This window comes from Eleutherodactylus coqui, chromosome 5 (genome assembly GCF_035609145.1).
Source record: "Eleutherodactylus coqui strain aEleCoq1 chromosome 5, aEleCoq1.hap1, whole genome shotgun sequence".
NCBI classification, from domain to species: domain Eukaryota; kingdom Metazoa; phylum Chordata; class Amphibia; order Anura; family Eleutherodactylidae; genus Eleutherodactylus; species Eleutherodactylus coqui.
In genome coordinates, this window is record NC_089841.1 from 49,408,195 (window position 1) to 49,427,400 (window position 19,206).

At 42.7% G+C, this 19,206-nt stretch overlaps 1 protein-coding gene across 3 annotated transcripts in view; it reads left to right on the forward strand.

Moving 5' to 3' along the window:
* Positions 1-19,206, forward strand: part of PDZD2 (PDZ domain containing 2) — a 326,060-nt gene that overhangs the window by 261,797 nt on the left and 45,057 nt on the right. For 2 of the 3 annotated variants that reach the window (XM_066602486.1, XM_066602488.1), the window contains 6 exons: positions 452-584; positions 7,088-7,169; positions 9,801-9,904; positions 12,375-12,546; positions 16,153-16,961; positions 17,821-17,965. In XM_066602486.1, coding sequence (XP_066458583.1) covers positions 452-584; positions 7,088-7,169; positions 9,801-9,904; positions 12,375-12,546; positions 16,153-16,961; positions 17,821-17,965 — 1,445 coding nt within the window. The remainder of the gene's footprint in view (positions 1-451; positions 585-7,087; positions 7,170-9,800; positions 9,905-12,374; positions 12,547-16,152; positions 16,962-17,820; positions 17,966-19,206) is intronic. The other variant, XM_066602487.1, reaches the window with a different exon arrangement.

Genomic DNA, 19,206 nt, shown 5'->3' on the forward strand with positions numbered 1-19,206 from the left:
TCAGAATCACAATTTGTCATGGCGTACCATAGTTTCCACTAGGTGATAAAATTGTTCTGCAGGAATACTGGTCCATTTGGACAGGAAGGTTCTCGTAGCTGCCGCAAATTAGACGAAGGTGCCGACATGTTCTGATCAGGTGACGAGGGGTTCACTGATTTATGAAGTTTGCACCGTCGGCACGGTGCAACAAAAATCTGGATCCATCTGATCAGGAGATGTTTTCCGCTGCTCAGTGATACAATTTTTGCACTTTTTTGCCCCCTAGAGTCTGGCCTTTTTGTTTGTTTTGGCACTGGAACTGGTCATCTGCTGTTATAACTCATCCGTGCTAAGGAGCGGCAAGTTGCGTGTTCGGAGACGTTATTTGGAGCACCAGCGTATTTGGCCTCATTTTGTATGACTGCAGTGCCTGTTTATTTACCTTTTATATTTTTTTTTCAATTTGCAGCCGAGGGGATCAGATATTGGAAGCTGACTCTGTGAGTCTCCGTCATGCTGCATTAAGTGAGGCATATGCCATATTGAGTGAGTGTGGACCTGGTCCTGTAAGCCTGATCATCAGTCGGCACCCAAACCCGAAGGTGAGCAGAGTACATTGGCTGTATGCAAAATTGCATTGTGACAAAAGAGGGCTTGAAAGGTGTGTCCACTTTTGCAAACTGATTGGTTTTTTTTTAAGTTTCATTGCCTCTAAAATAAAATGTAGAAGGTGTTGTCCAGCTTATTCAGTTTGTGTTTAAATAGTATAAAATTGACAAAAAGCTTATACTCTTGTTGCAGCTTCATGTTTAACCTTGTGCTGCTTACAAGCTTCAGCAGCCTGTGTATGCCACCAATAAACTGCTAACGTTTTGAGATTGGCTGCAGCAGCCTGTGACATTCTGTAGACTGCTGCAGCTTGCAAGCAGTACGTCACAGGAGATACTCGGAGCTGCCAACAGAAGACTTGCTGGGAGTCGGGAGAGATGAGTATCAGCATGTTTGTTATTTGCAAATTTTCTTGATTGAAAATATCCTACTGATTGTATAAACAGCAGATATGCAGACTTATGCATCTGCATGGTTACAGAGCACAAAGAAATGCCATAGGTCTGTGTAGGAGAACAGAAATTCAGATTTTTAAAAGAGAAATGCTGTAAATGTAATTTCCTAATTTATAAATTCTGTAGGTGAACCGAGGGAATAACCAGGGCCGGTTCTAGGTTGTAGTAAATTGTGCAATTGCCTCGGGTCCTCATTACCATTAACACATTTATTGTTCTGTAACACCAGGAAAGTTTATAGTTAACCCTTTCACTACCCCAGAGAGCCACGAATTTTAGGCCTCCTTCACAAGTAATCTACTTAGATCGGTGTTTTATACACAGGTTTTATATTCCAGTCTAATTAAAGAGTACCCTAAAGTGAAGTGTGCCAAATTTATTAAGCGGCGCACGCCTTGCCAGTTTGTGCCCCAGTATGTGAAATCTACAACAGCTATGAGTGGGTGTAGATTTCCACTGTAGTTTACTCCCAGTTTCCAATGTAAATTATGGTAAATACGACGGTCCACATGAGGCCACACCACATTTTTTTGCCTATCTCGTCCAGTTTCAGAAAGGCTCACACTAGATGTAAAAAGGTCAAAAAGTCAGAAATCTTTGCGCACATACTATTTGCGTAAAAATTTGCAGCTTTTTTTATGCCATAATTCTGGCATGAGTCATTAAGTTTCCCACCTAGTCTTTTTGCTTGGTTTTTACCTCTAAAAACATGTAAAAAAAAGGCTTTTTTTAATTTTTAAACAGACGCATGCATTTTTTTGGGAGACCTTTTTTTCTTAACGTGCCTACATTTTTTTTCCAATAGCGAAGCCCATGGGAAAAGATCCGGAAAAAAAAAATATAGAGAGCATACTGTGGTTTTGCAAAAATGTCATGGACTCAAAAAGGGCACCAAAGTGAGAAAAACTGCCACAAGAAATGTATTCTTAGCAATGAGTTTCATAATCCCCTACTGACCTATAGCTAACATTTGGGCACGCTAATTTTTGCTGCAAAAAATGGCAGTAAATGCTAGCATTAAAACCACAAGAAACACGGCCTTTAGGAAAGTTTGTCACCTCTTTTTAGTGACTTTAGTGGCTTTACCATTTTCCAGTAGGTTATGATCCCTGAGAAATCCATCATTTCATCCTGAGCAGCCATCTCTGGCTGCTATGCCTCCATGCCAGCCGCAATCTGAGCAATGCCAGCGATACTCCTGTGTAACAGCACAGGAGTGGGCATCACTGGGACGAGCTGTTGGGCATCGTGTAAAAGGACCATAACAATGGAGAGCACATGTCTGAACTTTGCTTGTTTCCCAGAGAACTAGTTTCTATAAAGCTGGGATAACTAGCCTTAGAAATAACGACAGTGTTACATTCCCCTTGATTCTAAGAACCTACATAATGGATGATGTTCCCCTGGTTGTCAGACTGGAGTGTCCTCGATTAGTCCTCTATGATGTGATATAACGAGACCTGTTTAGTCACATGCAGTTATGAACAATTTTGCTTTCAGTCTTTCAAAAATCTGGAAACCATTTTCCCTGGAGTGAAATCATATCCCCTATTAAGACCTAAATGTGCCGGAATAAATCCCACCATAATCAAGCCGGAAACTTAACCCAATTCTTTACATCACTGTCATCCTCGCTAATGGCAGACATTGAACGTGTGTTCAGGGGAGGAGTAATCATTTTTAATATTCCAAATTATCATAAATGTCCATTTACGACATTTCCTAAGTAACAGTCAAAAATGTTCCATGGCTGGAAATAGTAATATGGATTTCAGTATAATACCAGGGTATTGACAGTACAGTAGCTGCGGTCCAGCCTAATCACATGTAAATGAGGTATATCCTCTTGTTATATGTAATGAATCCACTTTATGTGTTGAAATCGTAATACCTCCTCAACTCTTTCCAGTCCACTGTCTGACCTCTGAAGACATTATGATTTAAGGCTGTACAGCTTCGATGTTGGAAGACGTCCGTCGGGGTTCTCTTACTGTATATTGCCATCCTCTCTGCTGTCGGGGCCTATCCAACGTGTCACCTCATGCAGTACTGGCTTTAGCCAGCATATAGCGCTGTTGTATAATGACAGGAAAAGAGTAAGCCCCCCAGGAAAACCAGGATACAAATTGGATTGGAAAGGGTTAATAGTGGTGGAACCAAGCCTTTAAGGCGCTTTTACACAGAATGATTATCGTTCAAAAAAATCATTCAAGTGAGCGAAAATGAATGATAATTGTTCAGTGTAAATGCAGCCAACGATCGAACGACGACTAAATTGTTCCCTTTTTTCATTGTTCGTTTTATGCAGACATAACAATCATCGTTTGCTCGTTCATTAATTGTTCGGTTTAAATAGCGATCGTTCAGTCGTTCTCATTGACTTATGTAGTGAATGTGAACGGCTCAACGATTTCGCGTCTGAATGAGCCAACGATGTATCTGCCAGTATAGACAGGCTCCCCGAGAGCGAAGATTGACATCGTTTGTTCGTTAAAACGATCCGTGATTTGGTGTAAATGGACCCTTCTCCATGCAGTTTTTGGCCCTGGAGATTACAGGGGCCGGTATAAGGTGCGCAGTCTTGCATCCCTCATATAGAAGAGAGCGCTTTTACAGTCTCTCCTTAGTATTCCTTAACGTGTTCCCTTCTGGCTCTCGCTTTCACACAGAAACAGAAGCTTCTCATTACTTGTGGCTTTCCTGTAAACAGCCACAATAAAAGGACGTAAGCCACAGGATAAAATGTGGAGGATGAAATGATTATGTCCCCAGAGCCGCCTGCTTTACGGCTCGGTTTATTGACTGCGACCTTTGCTTCAGATGTATTTCAATTGGAAAGAACTGCCGTGTTATTCCAAAATATGAAAGCTGCCAGACCTCTGTATCTCACTTTACCTTTGTGTCCTTTATTAGCAGCACAGTATTACTGCTGGACCGATATATAGTAGGCCTACTCTCTGCTCTAGCTATTAAACCGTGTTATCACTTGTGGTAGAGTTATAGGGCTGAATAGGCAACAGTTACTACTGGAATCGGTTCAAAATGACGGGTGGGCGGGGGCAGGGCATTGGCGTTACTTCCACAAAAGATCGGTGGCACCAAATGTGGGGAGACAAATAAGTGGACAATATTGTGATAGGGTATACAAATCTTATACACACCATATACATACATTAGGGCTGTCACCAAGAAAGTATAGGTGGTAGTACAGTCAGAGGCCCTGGTTAATGAGTCCAAAAGGGGGTCCACCCTAAACTGTTAGCTTTCCTTGCCCACCTTGTAGTGCTCATCCTAGCTGTGTTTTACATGTTCGATTAAGTTTTACACTTAATTTTGCACTAAATTTTAAATCTTCACTTTTGTCACTATTTATGTTTTCTTACGTTCTTTAATAAAGGGGGTTTTCTGGGCAAAAACTATTGATGACCTAACCTCAGGATAGGTCATTAATAGTTAATCACTGGGGACCCATTAACATTGATTTTATTGGGAGTGAAGCCAGCCAGGCCAGTAACTCCCCTGTCCCCAATGACGCACATCCAGCCTGCTGCTCTGACAGTGGGATGGGTGATCGGCACATCGCCACGGATCCCAAGCAGCAGGTCCCCAGCAATTAACTATTGTTGACCTATCCTGAAAATAAGTCATCAACAGTTTTTACTTGGTAAATCCCTTTCAAGTGCTAAATTTCCCATGCAAAGATGGATATAGTATTCTGCAGGCCACTGAGCTTACATTTCATAGTCTCCCCTGCTGGTTCAGTGTCTGCTAAATTGCATTCCATCAATTTCTCTCTCTACACAGTATGCTAAGATGATGGACGGAAACTAATAGAATTGTGCACGGCAAAGGGAAGAATGTAATGGATAGTAAGCCAAGCAGTTGGCGGTGTGTCTGTCAACATTTTGTTAACCTCTTCGTCTAGCAACCAGCAGAAGTCTGTCTGTAAGGGCCTGTTCATAACTGCTTTTAGCTTTTGTTGCTTGGCTCTGACCGAACAAGGGATAAAACTGAAGCATTGGACTTGAACAGTGCCAGTGACCATAATGGCATTTACCAGACGAAATAGTACAGACCCCACACACAGTGTCCACAAGGGGGCCATGACCTTACCTGCAACAATCTGGCGGTGTAGGCCAAGATGGGAAGAGCTTTCTACAAAGTCGGACGGTTCCGTGACTAGCTTCCCTTTGCTTTGTTCCCATCTCCTCCCTACGCCTGACACTCTGCCTGTTCTTGAGTACATAATAATGAAATAAAGATGCAGCAGAAAATGTCTTTCTAGCCCTTCCAGGGTCTGTAATTTTTATTTCTGCAGCTCACTCTCCAGCTAATATAAAATGGTATTTGTACAGGAACAATAAAAACCACATGTCCCTCCTCGCTTTTCTTGCTCTCGTACACATATAGTTTTTCCAAAAAGCTGAGCACATGATTATGATATCCAGGGGGGGACTCGGCTTCATTTCCGTTCAGCAGCCCTTCCTTTTGTGCACGGAGAGATAAAGATTCATATCTTGTAAGAAGGTTTACAGTCCAAAATCCATCCAGGTGCTTTGAATCTGTTGCTGTCATGTAAGATACGTGTATCGTAAACCAAGGACTGCTTATAAAGATATGTTACAGAAGAAAATCATAGTGCCTCCTTATGCAAGGGTATAAAAAAAGTGGTTAAAATTGAAGGCATATTACGTCGCAAATTATGTGCAAATAATTTGAAAAGTGACTAGTAAAATGAGCATGATCTCCAAGCAGAATTTCAACTTTTTTTTTTTTCTTCAAGAAAAAGCATTCCTCCCAATCTTCATGGATTTTGGGAACTGTCCCGCTTCTCTGAAAAGCACTCCTAATGTCCTGGTGTTAGTTGTATCTGTGTCTTCTTGAGGACACCGGTACAGTTGAGTGCCATGGTAAAGGTGGGAGCCCTCCGATCTCTGCTCCACCATCTACCCTGTGCTGTCTGTGGCTTGGCAGATGCAATGGAGTGACGTTATTTCTCGCGCCGAGCCACAGACCGCAGAGTGACAGACCACTAGAGGACACCTGCAGAGTCATGGCCTCCATGGGAGTCGAGATAGATCAGTTGTCAAATTGTAAATTTCAAGCAAGAGGCACACATCACTTGGAGCACTTTTTTTCAGAGTGGGGGGCACTAAAAGGGCATTACTCAAAGAAAGTTTTCAGCATGGGGGAACATTTTCTATGTGGGGGCACAAAAGGGGCACCATACTTTGTTAGGGGGATCATTGAGGGCACCGTTTCTGTGTGGGGCATTAACGGAGAATCTTTACTTTGTGAAAGGCACTAAATGGGCATTATCCATGTGAGGGGGACAATATTAGAGTGTGTGGGTCATAAAGAGGCACTGTTTTATGTGGTGCACTATAACTGTGAAGGGATTGGGTAGGTTTAGAGCTGTAACTTAATTTTTAAAAAGATTGCAACAGTGTGCTCGGAATAGCCCATCTTTTCAGGGTTTCAAAGTTTGGAGGTATGAGAGCCTGAAAATAGTGCAAAGTTTGGTGCCCACTCCAAATATAGATTTGATATTCTGACTGTTAGTTCCATATGTGCCAAATTTATCAAAAGGCATGCAGTTTTTAAAACATTTGGTGCAAAACACTCCAACTATCTTACTTTGACAGGTGTAATACTAGTAGCAGTCTTAGTAGATGTGAGGTGTTGTGCAGCACCACAAGCATTATGTCAAGAATTGCCATTGACAGAATGAGGACTTTCTGTTTGAGGACCAAGGGACATATTTTTCTGTTAGTTGTAAACTGTTTCAAATTCGATTGACTCAATTATGGTCCTGAAAGGGTTAAAGGAGAACTATATTATACACAAAATAGCTGTCTGTCTTGCTGCAGCCTCGCTGTATGTGCAGTCTCTGTTCTCCGAGGAATGTGCTGTCACCGTGGTTTTGCATCATGTAGAACGGAGTAGGATGCAGGAAAAGGACGAGCCTTGTTATACTCTGTCAACATGACTGCAAGTCTTTCAACTGAACAAATGGATATCTTATTTTTTATTACTTGAAGATGTCTGAGCAAGAAATGGATGAAACCATCTCTCGTAGCACCCACCGCGAGAGCAAGGATCCTGGGAGTTCTCACATTACAGGTAAGCCTGTCATCAACGTGACAAGGAGGTGAACAGAACAAGGGCTCCTAATTACACCATGTATAATGAAAAGTAATGCAACTTCCGAATACATTTTGTGATTCAGTTCCTTGCCATTTTCCAGAATGTTTCTGTTCACTGACAGCAAGTGTAGCAGAGATCTTGAAAATAGACAGAAACTGAAATGCAACATAGACTAAAAAGTTGCAGAACTTTTTCTTAAGCCACTGTTTTACAACCAGGGCTCCTTGGAACTTGGTTAGGAAGTTCCCTGGAAAACCATAAAAGTAAGAGCTGAGCTGACAGTGTTACAGTTGGAGCGACGTAATTACAGGAATGAACATTTATTTTACCCCCTAATCTGTATTAAATCCTTTTTTATTAGATAGTACACTTAAGGTCCTGCTGCTGATACCCCTAGTGATTAATTGTAATCTGCAGGCAACCTGATAGCAAATATTTAGTGTCTCCAACAGGGAAAAAATGAAGTACAAGGGTTTATTTAGATGACGGATATTAATCTGTATGTGTGTCATTGCTGCATCCTTGAGTGTTGTATTTTGTTGTTTTTTTTACTTCCATGTGTTATCTGTTTTTTTTTTCTTGCAAGAAAAAGGAAAAAAAAAAGGTGACCCAAATTTTTTATTATTATTGCATAGCAATGAACACTGTAAAAATAAGTGCACATGGATGTTCTTTGTGTGCTCTCTTTTTCTTTTATTTTGGGCACCCATTGACTGGAATGGGTGACTGCCGTCTGAGAACTTGGACTGGAATAAAGCCCCATTTACACGGGACAAATGTCGGGCAAACAAGGCCCAACACTTGTCCCCCATTGTACTCGCTCACGTGCTGTTGCAGGAGCGAGTATCGTTGGCTCGTAGCAGGGCGGCTGGAGGAAATTTCACTCCTCGTGCTTCCCCTCTCCATTCACTTAACACGGCGGCCGTTCAGTACTGAACGGCTGCTGTTTACAAAGAAAGATCATCGTTCAGATCATCGTTTAGGCTGCATAAACAATGAGTGATGATCTGAACGATGATCGTTCAGTATAAACAGCAGCTGTTCAGTACTGAACGTCTGCTGTGTTAAGTGAATGGAAAGGGGCGGGGGAGAGCGAGGAGTGAAATCTCTTCCAGCCGCTCGGCCCCCTGCTGGCCGCTCTGTCAGAGAGCCATTGATACTCGCTCCTGTGCAGTAGCACGGGAGCGAGTATGTGCGGGGATGAGTGGCAGGCATCGTTTGCCTGACATTCATCCCTTGTAAATGGGTCTTAAGACTTGCTGAATTTTTTTTCACAGTCTATATAAACAGACAGTATAGCCACATTGATGTACTGGGTCTGTGCGCAGTCAGGTGTAAATACAGACAGCACACGGACTTTAGAATCTCCCCAATAAATAAGCCCCCGGGGTATGTTCACACTTGGCAGATTCCCTGTAGATTTTCCACAGCAGAAAAAATCCCTAACAAATCTGCAGCAAAATCAGCAGCAAATGGTGTAATGTTGACATGAAACTTCGCCACATGTGAACATACCCTTATTTAGGGTGAATTCACAAGCTGCTGAATCGCTGCAGTTTTTAATGCAGATTCCACACTAGCTAAATTCGATTGCAGTCATTTAACTACTTAGATGCCACTGTCAATGCTAGCAGTGGCATCTAAGCAGTTAGGGAGGGGAAGGCCCCTCCATCGCCCATCAAACCCTCTGTGACTCAGGTGCAGGATGCTTATGGATTGCTATGGCAGCCTGAGGGCCTATTGAAGGTTCCCAGGACTGCCATAGATTCCAGCCTATTAAGCTTTGCCTGTGTCAAAAAAAAATTCTGGTCCTTAAGTGATCAATGGCAGATCGTGCTGCATAGTGCTTTGCCATTAAAAGAGTTTTCAAGCCAGCGCCCGCTGTCGGTGTCGGGATACACTGAGGTCGGAGCAGATGCCGCTGCTCTGACGTTTCTGCAGTGGCCTGCTCTTGTAATTGCAGGTCCAGCTTTCATTGATTTCAATGAGAACTGTGCCTGCAGTCACAAATCCTGCCACTGCACAGGAGTTGGAGCAGCGGCGTCTGCTCCAACCTCAGTGTATCCGTGTGCTGACTGGAAAACCCCTTTAAAGAGAACACAGCCCCATCCTCTTGAAGTAATAGCTGGCTGAAATGATTAGCTCCTTATCACCAAATATGCTAAAAAACAGCACTCGTTTGGCCTATGGGACCCAAATTCATGAAGCTTTCATATGTTTGGGAAAGTTGGGGGAGAATCGCTGTCAAGTCAAATGAGCATTTGGCTGACAGCTATTAAAAGTGTGTGGACCCTTTTAGAAAGGCGTTCTAGAAGGTGAATTTTTGCTGTAGACATTTAGGCATGGGGAGGCCTTGGTCTTGACATGATTAATTGATGGATATCCTAAACAGGAGGTTTTATAAAGCAGACCACCCCTGTGAAGCGCAAATTAACCTCTTGCTTTTATCTTAATGGAATCTCGTACATGTAAATTTTCTAATCTACTGCTATTATCTGAATTGCTGCTCTGTGGGGGGGCTATAGATCCAATAAATTGCATTCCCTGCAGATAATCAGCAGACTGTTTAATGTCATTTTATCAACGTGCCTACTACTATATCCCCAGGCTTCCCTTCCAAGAGCCCATCTCCAACTGTAAAACCCAAGCAAGGAGATGGACAGGCACCGCTCAGCTGGACAATGAAACGCTTCTTGGAGCCTGCTAGTCGGGTAAGAGCACAATATAATTACCACACACATGTTACAGGGCTCCCATCCACTGAGCCCTCATCCAAACTACTATTTTTCTATGTTTTTGACACATTAAAAAAAGAACCCTAGGTGTAGATACATCAGTATGTACTATTAATTTCATATTAATACTTAAACAGTTTGCAGTGTCAGTTTGACCTAATGAGTGACCCTCTCAGTTCTATATTTATAGAGGCAGAAGAGCTAGCTGCTATGGGGCCCATAGACAATCAGGGCCCAGGCTCAAGCTGACCACAGTGGTTCCTACTGAGTGAACTTAAGTAAGGCGCCACTTCTCTATGGACAGAGGGACATGCTGCCCTACAAAACATAAAATGGAATGAGTGAACTGGAGCCTCAATGAGAATTCCTTATGGTGATCTCTGTTCTTTATACACCAATTGTGCATACCATTTATAATACAAATAGCACCCACAGACCCCATTAACCTAGAATCGCCATCAAAGATGACCAAAGCAACGCAAAGCCTATTGGGCTGAACAGAGAGCCTCCGTAGGCCTGAGAAAGGTCCCGTGAGTGAAAACGTTCACCTATTTGTCAATTGTCCAAAGTTTTTTTAATAAAAAGTATTGAATCAACTTTGGGTGTTGTACGTGTTTTAACTTGTGTTGGTAACTTTCTACATGGACCCCCAGTGCTCCAGAGTGTTGTGTTTACTTAGCTATTTATTTGTAATGCGGCCCTTTCATACTAATAATTGTGTAGGTCTGTGAGGTCAAACTCCCACTAATCAGTAAACATGGCAATTTCTAGAAATGTGCCATGACTTACAATGGCAGGAAAACCCTGTTAACACTTTGACACCTAAAGAACCACTTTAAAGGGAGTGTAATATCAGAAAATTACCTTTTTTAAGGCCGCCTGCACACGGGCGGAAATCCCGCGGCGGGATTTTTCACGGTATTTCCGCCACTGAAAGCCTGCATAGGAGTGCATTACAATACGCACTCCTATGCAGACGGCGGCGGTTTGGCCGCGCGAAATGTCGCGTGTCAAACAAACCGCGGCATGTCCTATTTCTGTGCGGGGCTCGCAGAGCCTCGCACAGAAACGTCACTCACCCGGCCGCCGGCTCCGGTCTGCGCATGCGCTGAGCCGGGGCCGCCAAGCGCGGGTGATTACGCGCTCGTCCTTGCAGGCGCTGGGGTCGGGTCCCGCGGCGAGAATTCTCGACGCCGGATCCAACCCGCCCGTCTGCAGGCGGCCTAAGTGAAGTTTATTTATATTAAACATGTTTTTGCAGAATTTTGGAGATTTTTTTTTTTCTACTTTTCCATTCTAAAGTATTCACTGACTACTAGGCCTAATAATAGTCTAAAGGTCCATTTACACAGAACGAATGTCGGGCAAACGATGCCCGACACTCGCCCCTGTGTTTCCTCGCTCCCCTGCTGTCACATGGGAGCTAGCAGAGCTGTTTGCTCGCAGAGCGGCCAGCAAGGGGCCGGGGCAGTGCAGGAGATTTCTCTCCTCTCGTTCCCCACCCCTCTCCATTCACTTAATACAGCGGCCGTTCAGTGGTGAACGGCCGCTGTTTACACTGAACGATGAGTGATGAGCTCATTGTCCATCGTTTATGGACCTTAAAACATCCTGCTTTGTGGATAAAACTTCTCAGCAGTCATTATCACAGTCAGAATTGCAATGAGAGGTAACACCTATATATGGATAGCAGAGAATTCTGTATTCAGAATAGGTGATGGTCACAGCTTACTTCCTCCCTCTCCCTGCGCAGGTCACCAAACATGCCCACAGCACTCTCCCACAAAAGTCAATAAGTCATCTCCAAACAGCATGTTCCTATGTTTATGTGGTTACTGTAAAGCAAATCTCTGAACTGCTCTTAAAGGGAAACGGTCACCTGCCTAAAGCAAGATAAACTAACTTATGATGCTGTTAGGGCAGGTGACATGGAGCCGGGTGATGTTTTTCTTTTTTTTATGTTTGCCTGGTTACTGTGGTGCTCGCCTCAGAGTCCCGTGCACACGCTCTCCCATACAAGTCTATATATGGCGCGTACACTGCTATTTCGTCCAGGAAAATGCCATAGGGCATAAGAGAAGCTGGACGGACTCCATTAAAGTCAATAGGGGTTCTTTTGGCTCCCTTTCATTATAAGACAGATCCGTTCCGGATGCGGATTCCGTTTTCTGCTCTTCTAATGGAGCAGGGAAACAGAATCCCCAAATGATGATATGAACGAGCCCTAAGATGCCCAGTGATCGAATTCTCAGACATTGTCGGGCTCTGCTGAGATATTTAATGCTGATGCATCACAGAACTGCTGCAAGGAAAAGAAATATATACAATATATAGGAATAATTCCTTACTGCAATTTGTTCATTAAAAAGCAGAAACATTAGAAATACAACATCTGCCCAGACCCTGAAAGATCACTTTTGACTCCTGTGTCCATGCTTCTTCCTAGCAGGGCTCTGTAAGTTCTGAAGGGGAGCTGTCCCAGTACTTCTCACAGGATGCCCCCAGCCAGTCCTCTCTATCGGACACCGTGGTGACTGGTTCTAGTGACGAAGACCAGCTGCGGGTGAGGAGTGCAAGCAACTCAATGGAGGAAAACACTGCTCCTTTCAGTGCTGCCAGTAAGATTTCCTTCACCATCTAAACCGGCTTTGTTTATGTGCTGATAAATATGTCGTGTCCTAAATACCCACCGAGCACCTGGCATCCGGTCATTGAAGTACGTGTGATATGCCAGGCCCAGAAATGTGTTCCTGCCTCAGTACAAACCTCTCACTGTTTAGAATGTACCTTTTCTGTATGCTTGCCTTGATGCCATTAGATACAGTCATAGTTTTCCTACCTTTTATTCAGGGAGCACTACATGGTCTATAAGACTCCCTACAACCTCTTGGTGCTCTCCTCAAGGAGAACCAGCCATCTCGGCATATAACCTGAAATAATGGTTTGCCTAGTAGGCTGTCTGCATTATTTGCACTGGGCTTGGGTGCAAACACAACTCCTGCACCCCTATATTGGTATGGGGATATGTGTTAGCAAGGGGCAACCTTACATGGAAAATATGTTGTTTTAAAAGTAGTACACCCAGATCCATAGGATTTACAGCATCAGAAGGGCATGCTGGTCTTGTTGATGGCAGTGACCAAGTCACTGATGGGATTGGGTTAGTAAGGACAGGGCTTCACATTATGGTGCAGAATAAATAGGAGGTAGATAGCGGTACGAGTAGTGTCCACAGCAGCACAGAGAGCTTCAGGATAAGAATTTGCTGATCTTAAAGAAGGTAATGACTTGTTCGATAAAGGCAGGACTCTGTACAACGAGCATAGGCGCAGAAGACATGCAAAGTGCATCATTTACCAATGGCAAAAAAGGAATAATGAATTTCTCCCTTGACTCCAGCAATAGAGAGTTTTGGGTTTTCCATCTATTCAACGTAGAAATGACTAGCAAGAAATAGAAACCAGAGCCACTAGTCCAGTGTACTGTAATGATCTGGACTATATTCTGAATTCCTTCTAACAGTGAAGGCCGTGACGGAGGTGTGTGAGTCATGCTCACGTCTGCAATATTTCAAGTACATGAAAGGTTTCACATGTCACAAGTGTCAAAAACAAACTCCAAAACTTTCAAGAATTTCCATCTCATTCCCACAGTAAGTGAATGGAAAATAGATTTTTCCATAAGCCAAGTGGGAACCCAATAATAATGTTCCATGTAGAATATTCATAGTGCTCACCTCTTTCCAACACACACATGCCATGTATCAGGCGCTGTGAAACTGGAAGGGCCCCTCACATGAATTAGGAGTACTCTTGTGGTTTCCATGAATAAAGGCCAATCCCTAGACACTTTCTTGGAAAAAAGTTTCTCTTGAAATGCTTGTTGTCTGAGTCTACATGCTGCCTGCCAGACTCATTTAATTTTCCAAGTGTATGGAATGTTTGTATGCTAACAATTCTAGACAATAAGACAACAAAACGATAGAACTGAAATAAAGACAATGATTCCGATACTTAAATATTTTCCACATTTATGTCATAGCCATTAGACTACTTAAGGTTCTGGGTTTGCTTTTTGAGTTGTATGAAAGCTGAGTTGGGTAATATTATTGGATCGATGCCCTTCCCATATTGATGAGAAGAACTGAATAGCAGGGAATTAGGTGAAATTAAAGCAATCCCCCAGTTCTGGAAAGAAAATATTTATTACCTGGTTGCCCTCCTTGGAACAAAAAAAATCAATGTACTTTCATTGATGCCATTCACCATGTATTATGCACATGTACATTGCATGCGCAATACGCAATGCAAATACGTTTGTGTGAGCCTGGCCTTAATCAGCAGCCCTAGCCAATCAGAAAGCAGCATGTAGTGACTGATTACCGATGCACAATGTTCATTGAGTAGTCTAAGAATCGGTGCAGGCATCTTGGATCACCGGAGTAGGGCCTAAAGAACAAGTAGATCAACAACTGTATGAGAATAAAGGACACCAGGAAGTATAATGCACACCTCTCCAGTTCCATGGCAGAATCTTGTCCCAGGATGAGGTCAGGTGGTTGTTTTAATTAACCACCTCTCAAGATTCCATAGCTGATTTTGCTAACATTGTTGGATCAATGCCTTCTATCGTATTGAGGAGGAGAATTGAATAGCAGGGGATTAGATTATATTAAAGAAAGAAAAAAACATGACTGCTTTCTTCCAGAAACAGTGCCATGTCTGCCCACAGGTTGTGTGTGGTACTGCAGCTCAACTCAATTCATTTCAGTGGGCAGATGTGGCACTGTTTCTGGAAGAAAGCAGACTTTTTTTTCTAATCCTGAGCAAACTCTTTGCATTTTAATCTGAATATAATCTTTAAAGAAATATTCCAAAGACAGGACTTTATAATATGTCACAAGACTACAGTGATAGAGGTTCAGGAACTTGGACCTTAGCTTGGCTACCTATATATACTGAATGGTCACTTTATTAGAGATATCGGCTCTTTATCAGTTGAAGCTTTCCTGTATGGAAAATAGAGCCGTGACTCCGGAATTCAGCATAAAATCCCGTGACAAGTTTTCCGTGGATCAGTTTCAGTGTAAATCTAAATTACATTGGGAGCAGCCAGAAATCTAAGCGACTTCCAATGATGCCTGGTCATTGGTGCTAGACTAGCTGGGATCAGGATTTCACGGTCAATCTTGTGCTGTTGTCTTGTGTAGAAGGGTGAAGAATATACCGAAATGGCATGAATAAAAAAACATCTAGCAAAAGGGAATTCTGTGGATGTTAGCAAGTTATCTCTGTAAGGGGTCAGAAGAGGATGTCAGGAATTAATCTGACCAAGAGGCGTTGCACACTCAAGAGCAGCCAAATACAACGCTGGTGCTACAGCTATTGTATCTGACACAGAACCTGCCATTCCTTAGCATAGATGGGCTATAAGAGCATACAACCAGTTCCAACGCCAATGTGTCTAAGAGAAACAGAAAGACGAGATTCCAGTGCTTACAAAAAATCAAAAATCTGAGCAGTGGAAAAACATCACCTGGTCAGATGAATCAAGATTACTGTTGCACAATTGTGATGGAAGGTCAGAATTTGGTGCAAGCAGCATGAGTGGATGACCCCTTCCTGTCAGGTGTAAACAGTGCAGGCTGGTGAAGGTGGAGTAGTGGTGTGAGGATGTTTTATCGGCACAGTTCGAGTCTTCTGATACTTGTGAATTGATGCCACAATGAATCGTTGTGGTTCTGAAGGCCAAAAGGTGTCCAACCCTCTAGTAAATGGATATATCTAATAAAGTAGCCATTCATTGTAGCTGGGTCTCAGCTGTTTGGTGTCTGAGAATATGCAAGAACTTCTTCATTATAATTAATGGGAGTTCCAGGAACCTATATAGAAGAGCTTTTTGTCTTCACTAGTAACTTGCGTAGGTAACTGCTCATTTAGGATATTGGGGTTAGAAAGTCTATGATCCTTGACTCTCACTAGTGGGACATGTGAGAGGACGCTATCTTTAAAATAACCCCTAAAGTGGGAATAAACACCACGCAAGAGTAATGTACAATCTGATATAAAAAGATGATCCTTAACAATGGTGGTTATGCATTGGTCAGTTACGACTGGTGGAAATCTGCTCCATTAGTCGAATTACTTATTATAAATGCTTGTTATTAAATGTTTATATATTTTTCTATTTTATAATGGTGTATGTTTCTATTTTTACATTTAAAGGAAATGGAGCAACAAAATGTCAAGGTTCCGTATGTCTTTCTCTGAGAAATGGACTAAGTCAAAGTCCCGTAAACAAACCAGTTGCTTCGAGGCAATCCAGCATTGATGAAAGTCCACAATCGATAAGAACTTCCCTCCGAAGACAAAGAAGAGTTATCTGTTACGATGATGAGGAGGGCAGCGAAGAAGACGACTTTGGTAAAAAAGAAGACCGACGCTTCTGTGATACTAAGAAAAAGAACGCCGATGAAGATTCTGGGATTGTGATGACCACTTCTTCCTTGGATGTTGATGAAGAAATCCAGTCGGATGACTTGCCTAGAACTATTATCTGCGAGGCAGGGTCTCACATGTGCGGCAGTTCTGTGGAGTCTGAGGACGGCTCACTAGAACATGGCCCAGACGCACCCTTTATCCCTGTAAAGTCTTTCGAACAGTCTGCTAAGACTGATGTACGTCCAAATACTTTGGGGATAAAAGACCCATTAGACAGTCAGTCTGAAAATAAGAGGTCTCCCAAACTGGAACATAAAGCAGTTACTCGCGTCAAAAGTATGATGAGTACAGAGAACTCAAATTCCTCCAAGCAAAAACATGAGGACAACAAACAGTCCCCAAAGTCCACAAAGATGGTGCCAGCGGTAAAGAAGGCAGAAGCAGATGAGGTGCTGGGCAGAAGTAACACAGAAACCATAGAACTCCTATGTAGTCGATATGAGTCTGTTGGGCTAGATCTGGAAATCAAAGAATCTCCTGTGAGAATTATAATAGCTGGACTGAGGCTGCATGGAGAAACAGAAACCGATAAGGTAAGCTAGTATCTACTGAGATGAGGTATTGTGGACAATTTGATCACTAATCTCTAAACTACATATTTAAAGTGAGCCTCCTGCCATAGGTAACGTCTGATGTGTCATAGGGATATGTCTGAGGATCTCATTGATGGTGGTCCAAGCATTAAGATCTACTCTAATCTCTAGAAAAAAGGGTCTGTGTCTCCTTACAGAGCATTGTGTCTCTGTCTCCCATTGATATATCTGAGCTCAATCCATGAAAGCTAAAGATAGACTGCAGACTATCCATTTCTTTTGAATTAAGCTCGTTGGAGCAAAATTGGCAACTGGACGCCCACTGATGAGACCAAACTGGAACATTTCTCGAAAAATAACTAAAATATTAGTTAAGCTCTAAAGGCATACGCCTTTTCTTAGTTGATTTTGGTACTTGGTGACATCCAGCATATCAGCTGTTACAAGTCCACCAGCAGAATAGTGAGTGCAGCTCTGCAGTATAACACAGGATGTAACTCAGGATCAGTACGGGATACGTAATGTATGTACACAGTGACTCCACCAGCAGAATAGTGAGTGCAGCTCTGGAGTATAATACAGGATGTAACTCAGGATCAGTACAGGATAAGTAATGTATTTACACAGTTACTCCATCAGCAGATTAGTGAGTGCAGCTCTGGAGTATAATACAGGATGTAACTCGGGATCAGTGCAAGAGAATTAATGTATGTATATAGTGGCTCACATTTTCATGTAGAATACATCAGTATTTAAATTGTAAAATTTTGCCAGAAGATGAACATATCACTGTACGGATGCGTTATGTTTCGTGGCAGCGACCGCACTTTTCACTGATCATTGGTTACTCTACCACTAGGAACCTATGGGAAAGTTGGCTCCTGGAGATGAAATTCTGTCAATTAATGGCATCCGTGTGGGTGATATGTCTTATCAGGAAACCTGTGACTATGTCCAGTGCTTACCTTCAGCTGTAACATTGGAAGTTCGGAAGCCGATATCAGGTAAAATTACCTCACTTGCTTGTTTACATATATGTCTGTTTTTGATGTTTAAAGGGAACCTGCCATCACCTTTTAGCCCCATAAATTACGCTGTGGGGCTCAAAGGTGAGGGAATGGGGAGCTATGTTTTATACTCACCCCATTCCACATCCCTGCGCTCTATCCCTATAAAGTTGGCACACACACAGTGTGACTTTCTTCAGCTCGCTCTGTTGGTGTGCTCTCCCGTCTAGCTCTATGGGGAAGCTTGCACACAAGGGACTGCTGAAAAGAGTCATGCTGTGTATGCTTGCCAACTTTGTAGGGACATGACACAAGAATGGGGCACCCAGAGAGTATGAAACTCAGCTCTCCGGACTCTCCATTCTCTCACATTTGAGCACCCGAAACTTATTTTATGGGGCTCAGAGGTGATGGTAGGTTCCCTTTAAAGCCTTTCAGTGCACCATCTAGTACTAGATTGTCAGTATTTCCGTCTTAATATCCTTGGTGTCCCTAGTGTATTTCTAGCTGTCACCAGTTTAGGAGCTCTATTCTTGGTGCCTGGGAGCTACATGTGGCTCCTCAGACGCTGGTTGGATAATAATGTTGTAGATATATTATCACTGATCCCTTATTACAGGAGAGTCAAAAAATGTAATCAATTTTGCTTTACATATTTTCTGGATTATAATCTGTGAAATTCCCTATTTGACTGAAGCCTTTGATGCCTTTTGGGAAAAAAAATGAAGAGGAGGAATTCTGTAGGGGCACAAAAAAAGCTGCTCATAGACTAAACTTCTGCTGCAGCCTTGTCCTGTGTTTGGAATGCTGTCAGAATATATGTTCATCTGGTTTCATTAAATCTTCACTTAATGTCATTACCTGCAGTGTCTATAAATGAGCTGTTAAAATATTTTCTGTAGAGCTCCAAACTAAATTGCCTTTGGCTTGTCAAATCAAGGGATGAAATGTTTGGAGAAAGCGTTTAGCATGCAGCACTTGGCTTTTGCCGGAGGCTCAGACTCTTGATTAAAATAGAAAAAATGGGTTAGGATGGCTGGAAATCTGATTTCCCAACTACTTTTTCCTTTCCTGTTGGAGACAAAAAAAGAGAGAGCATCCTTAAAGGGATTTGTCCAGAGTTAGAAAAAAGGGTCTGCTGTTTTCCATGGACTGTGTCTGGTATTGCAGTTCTGATATTGTTTCATTCACTTGAATGGAGTTGAGATGCAGTACCAGAAACAGCCTATGGATAGATG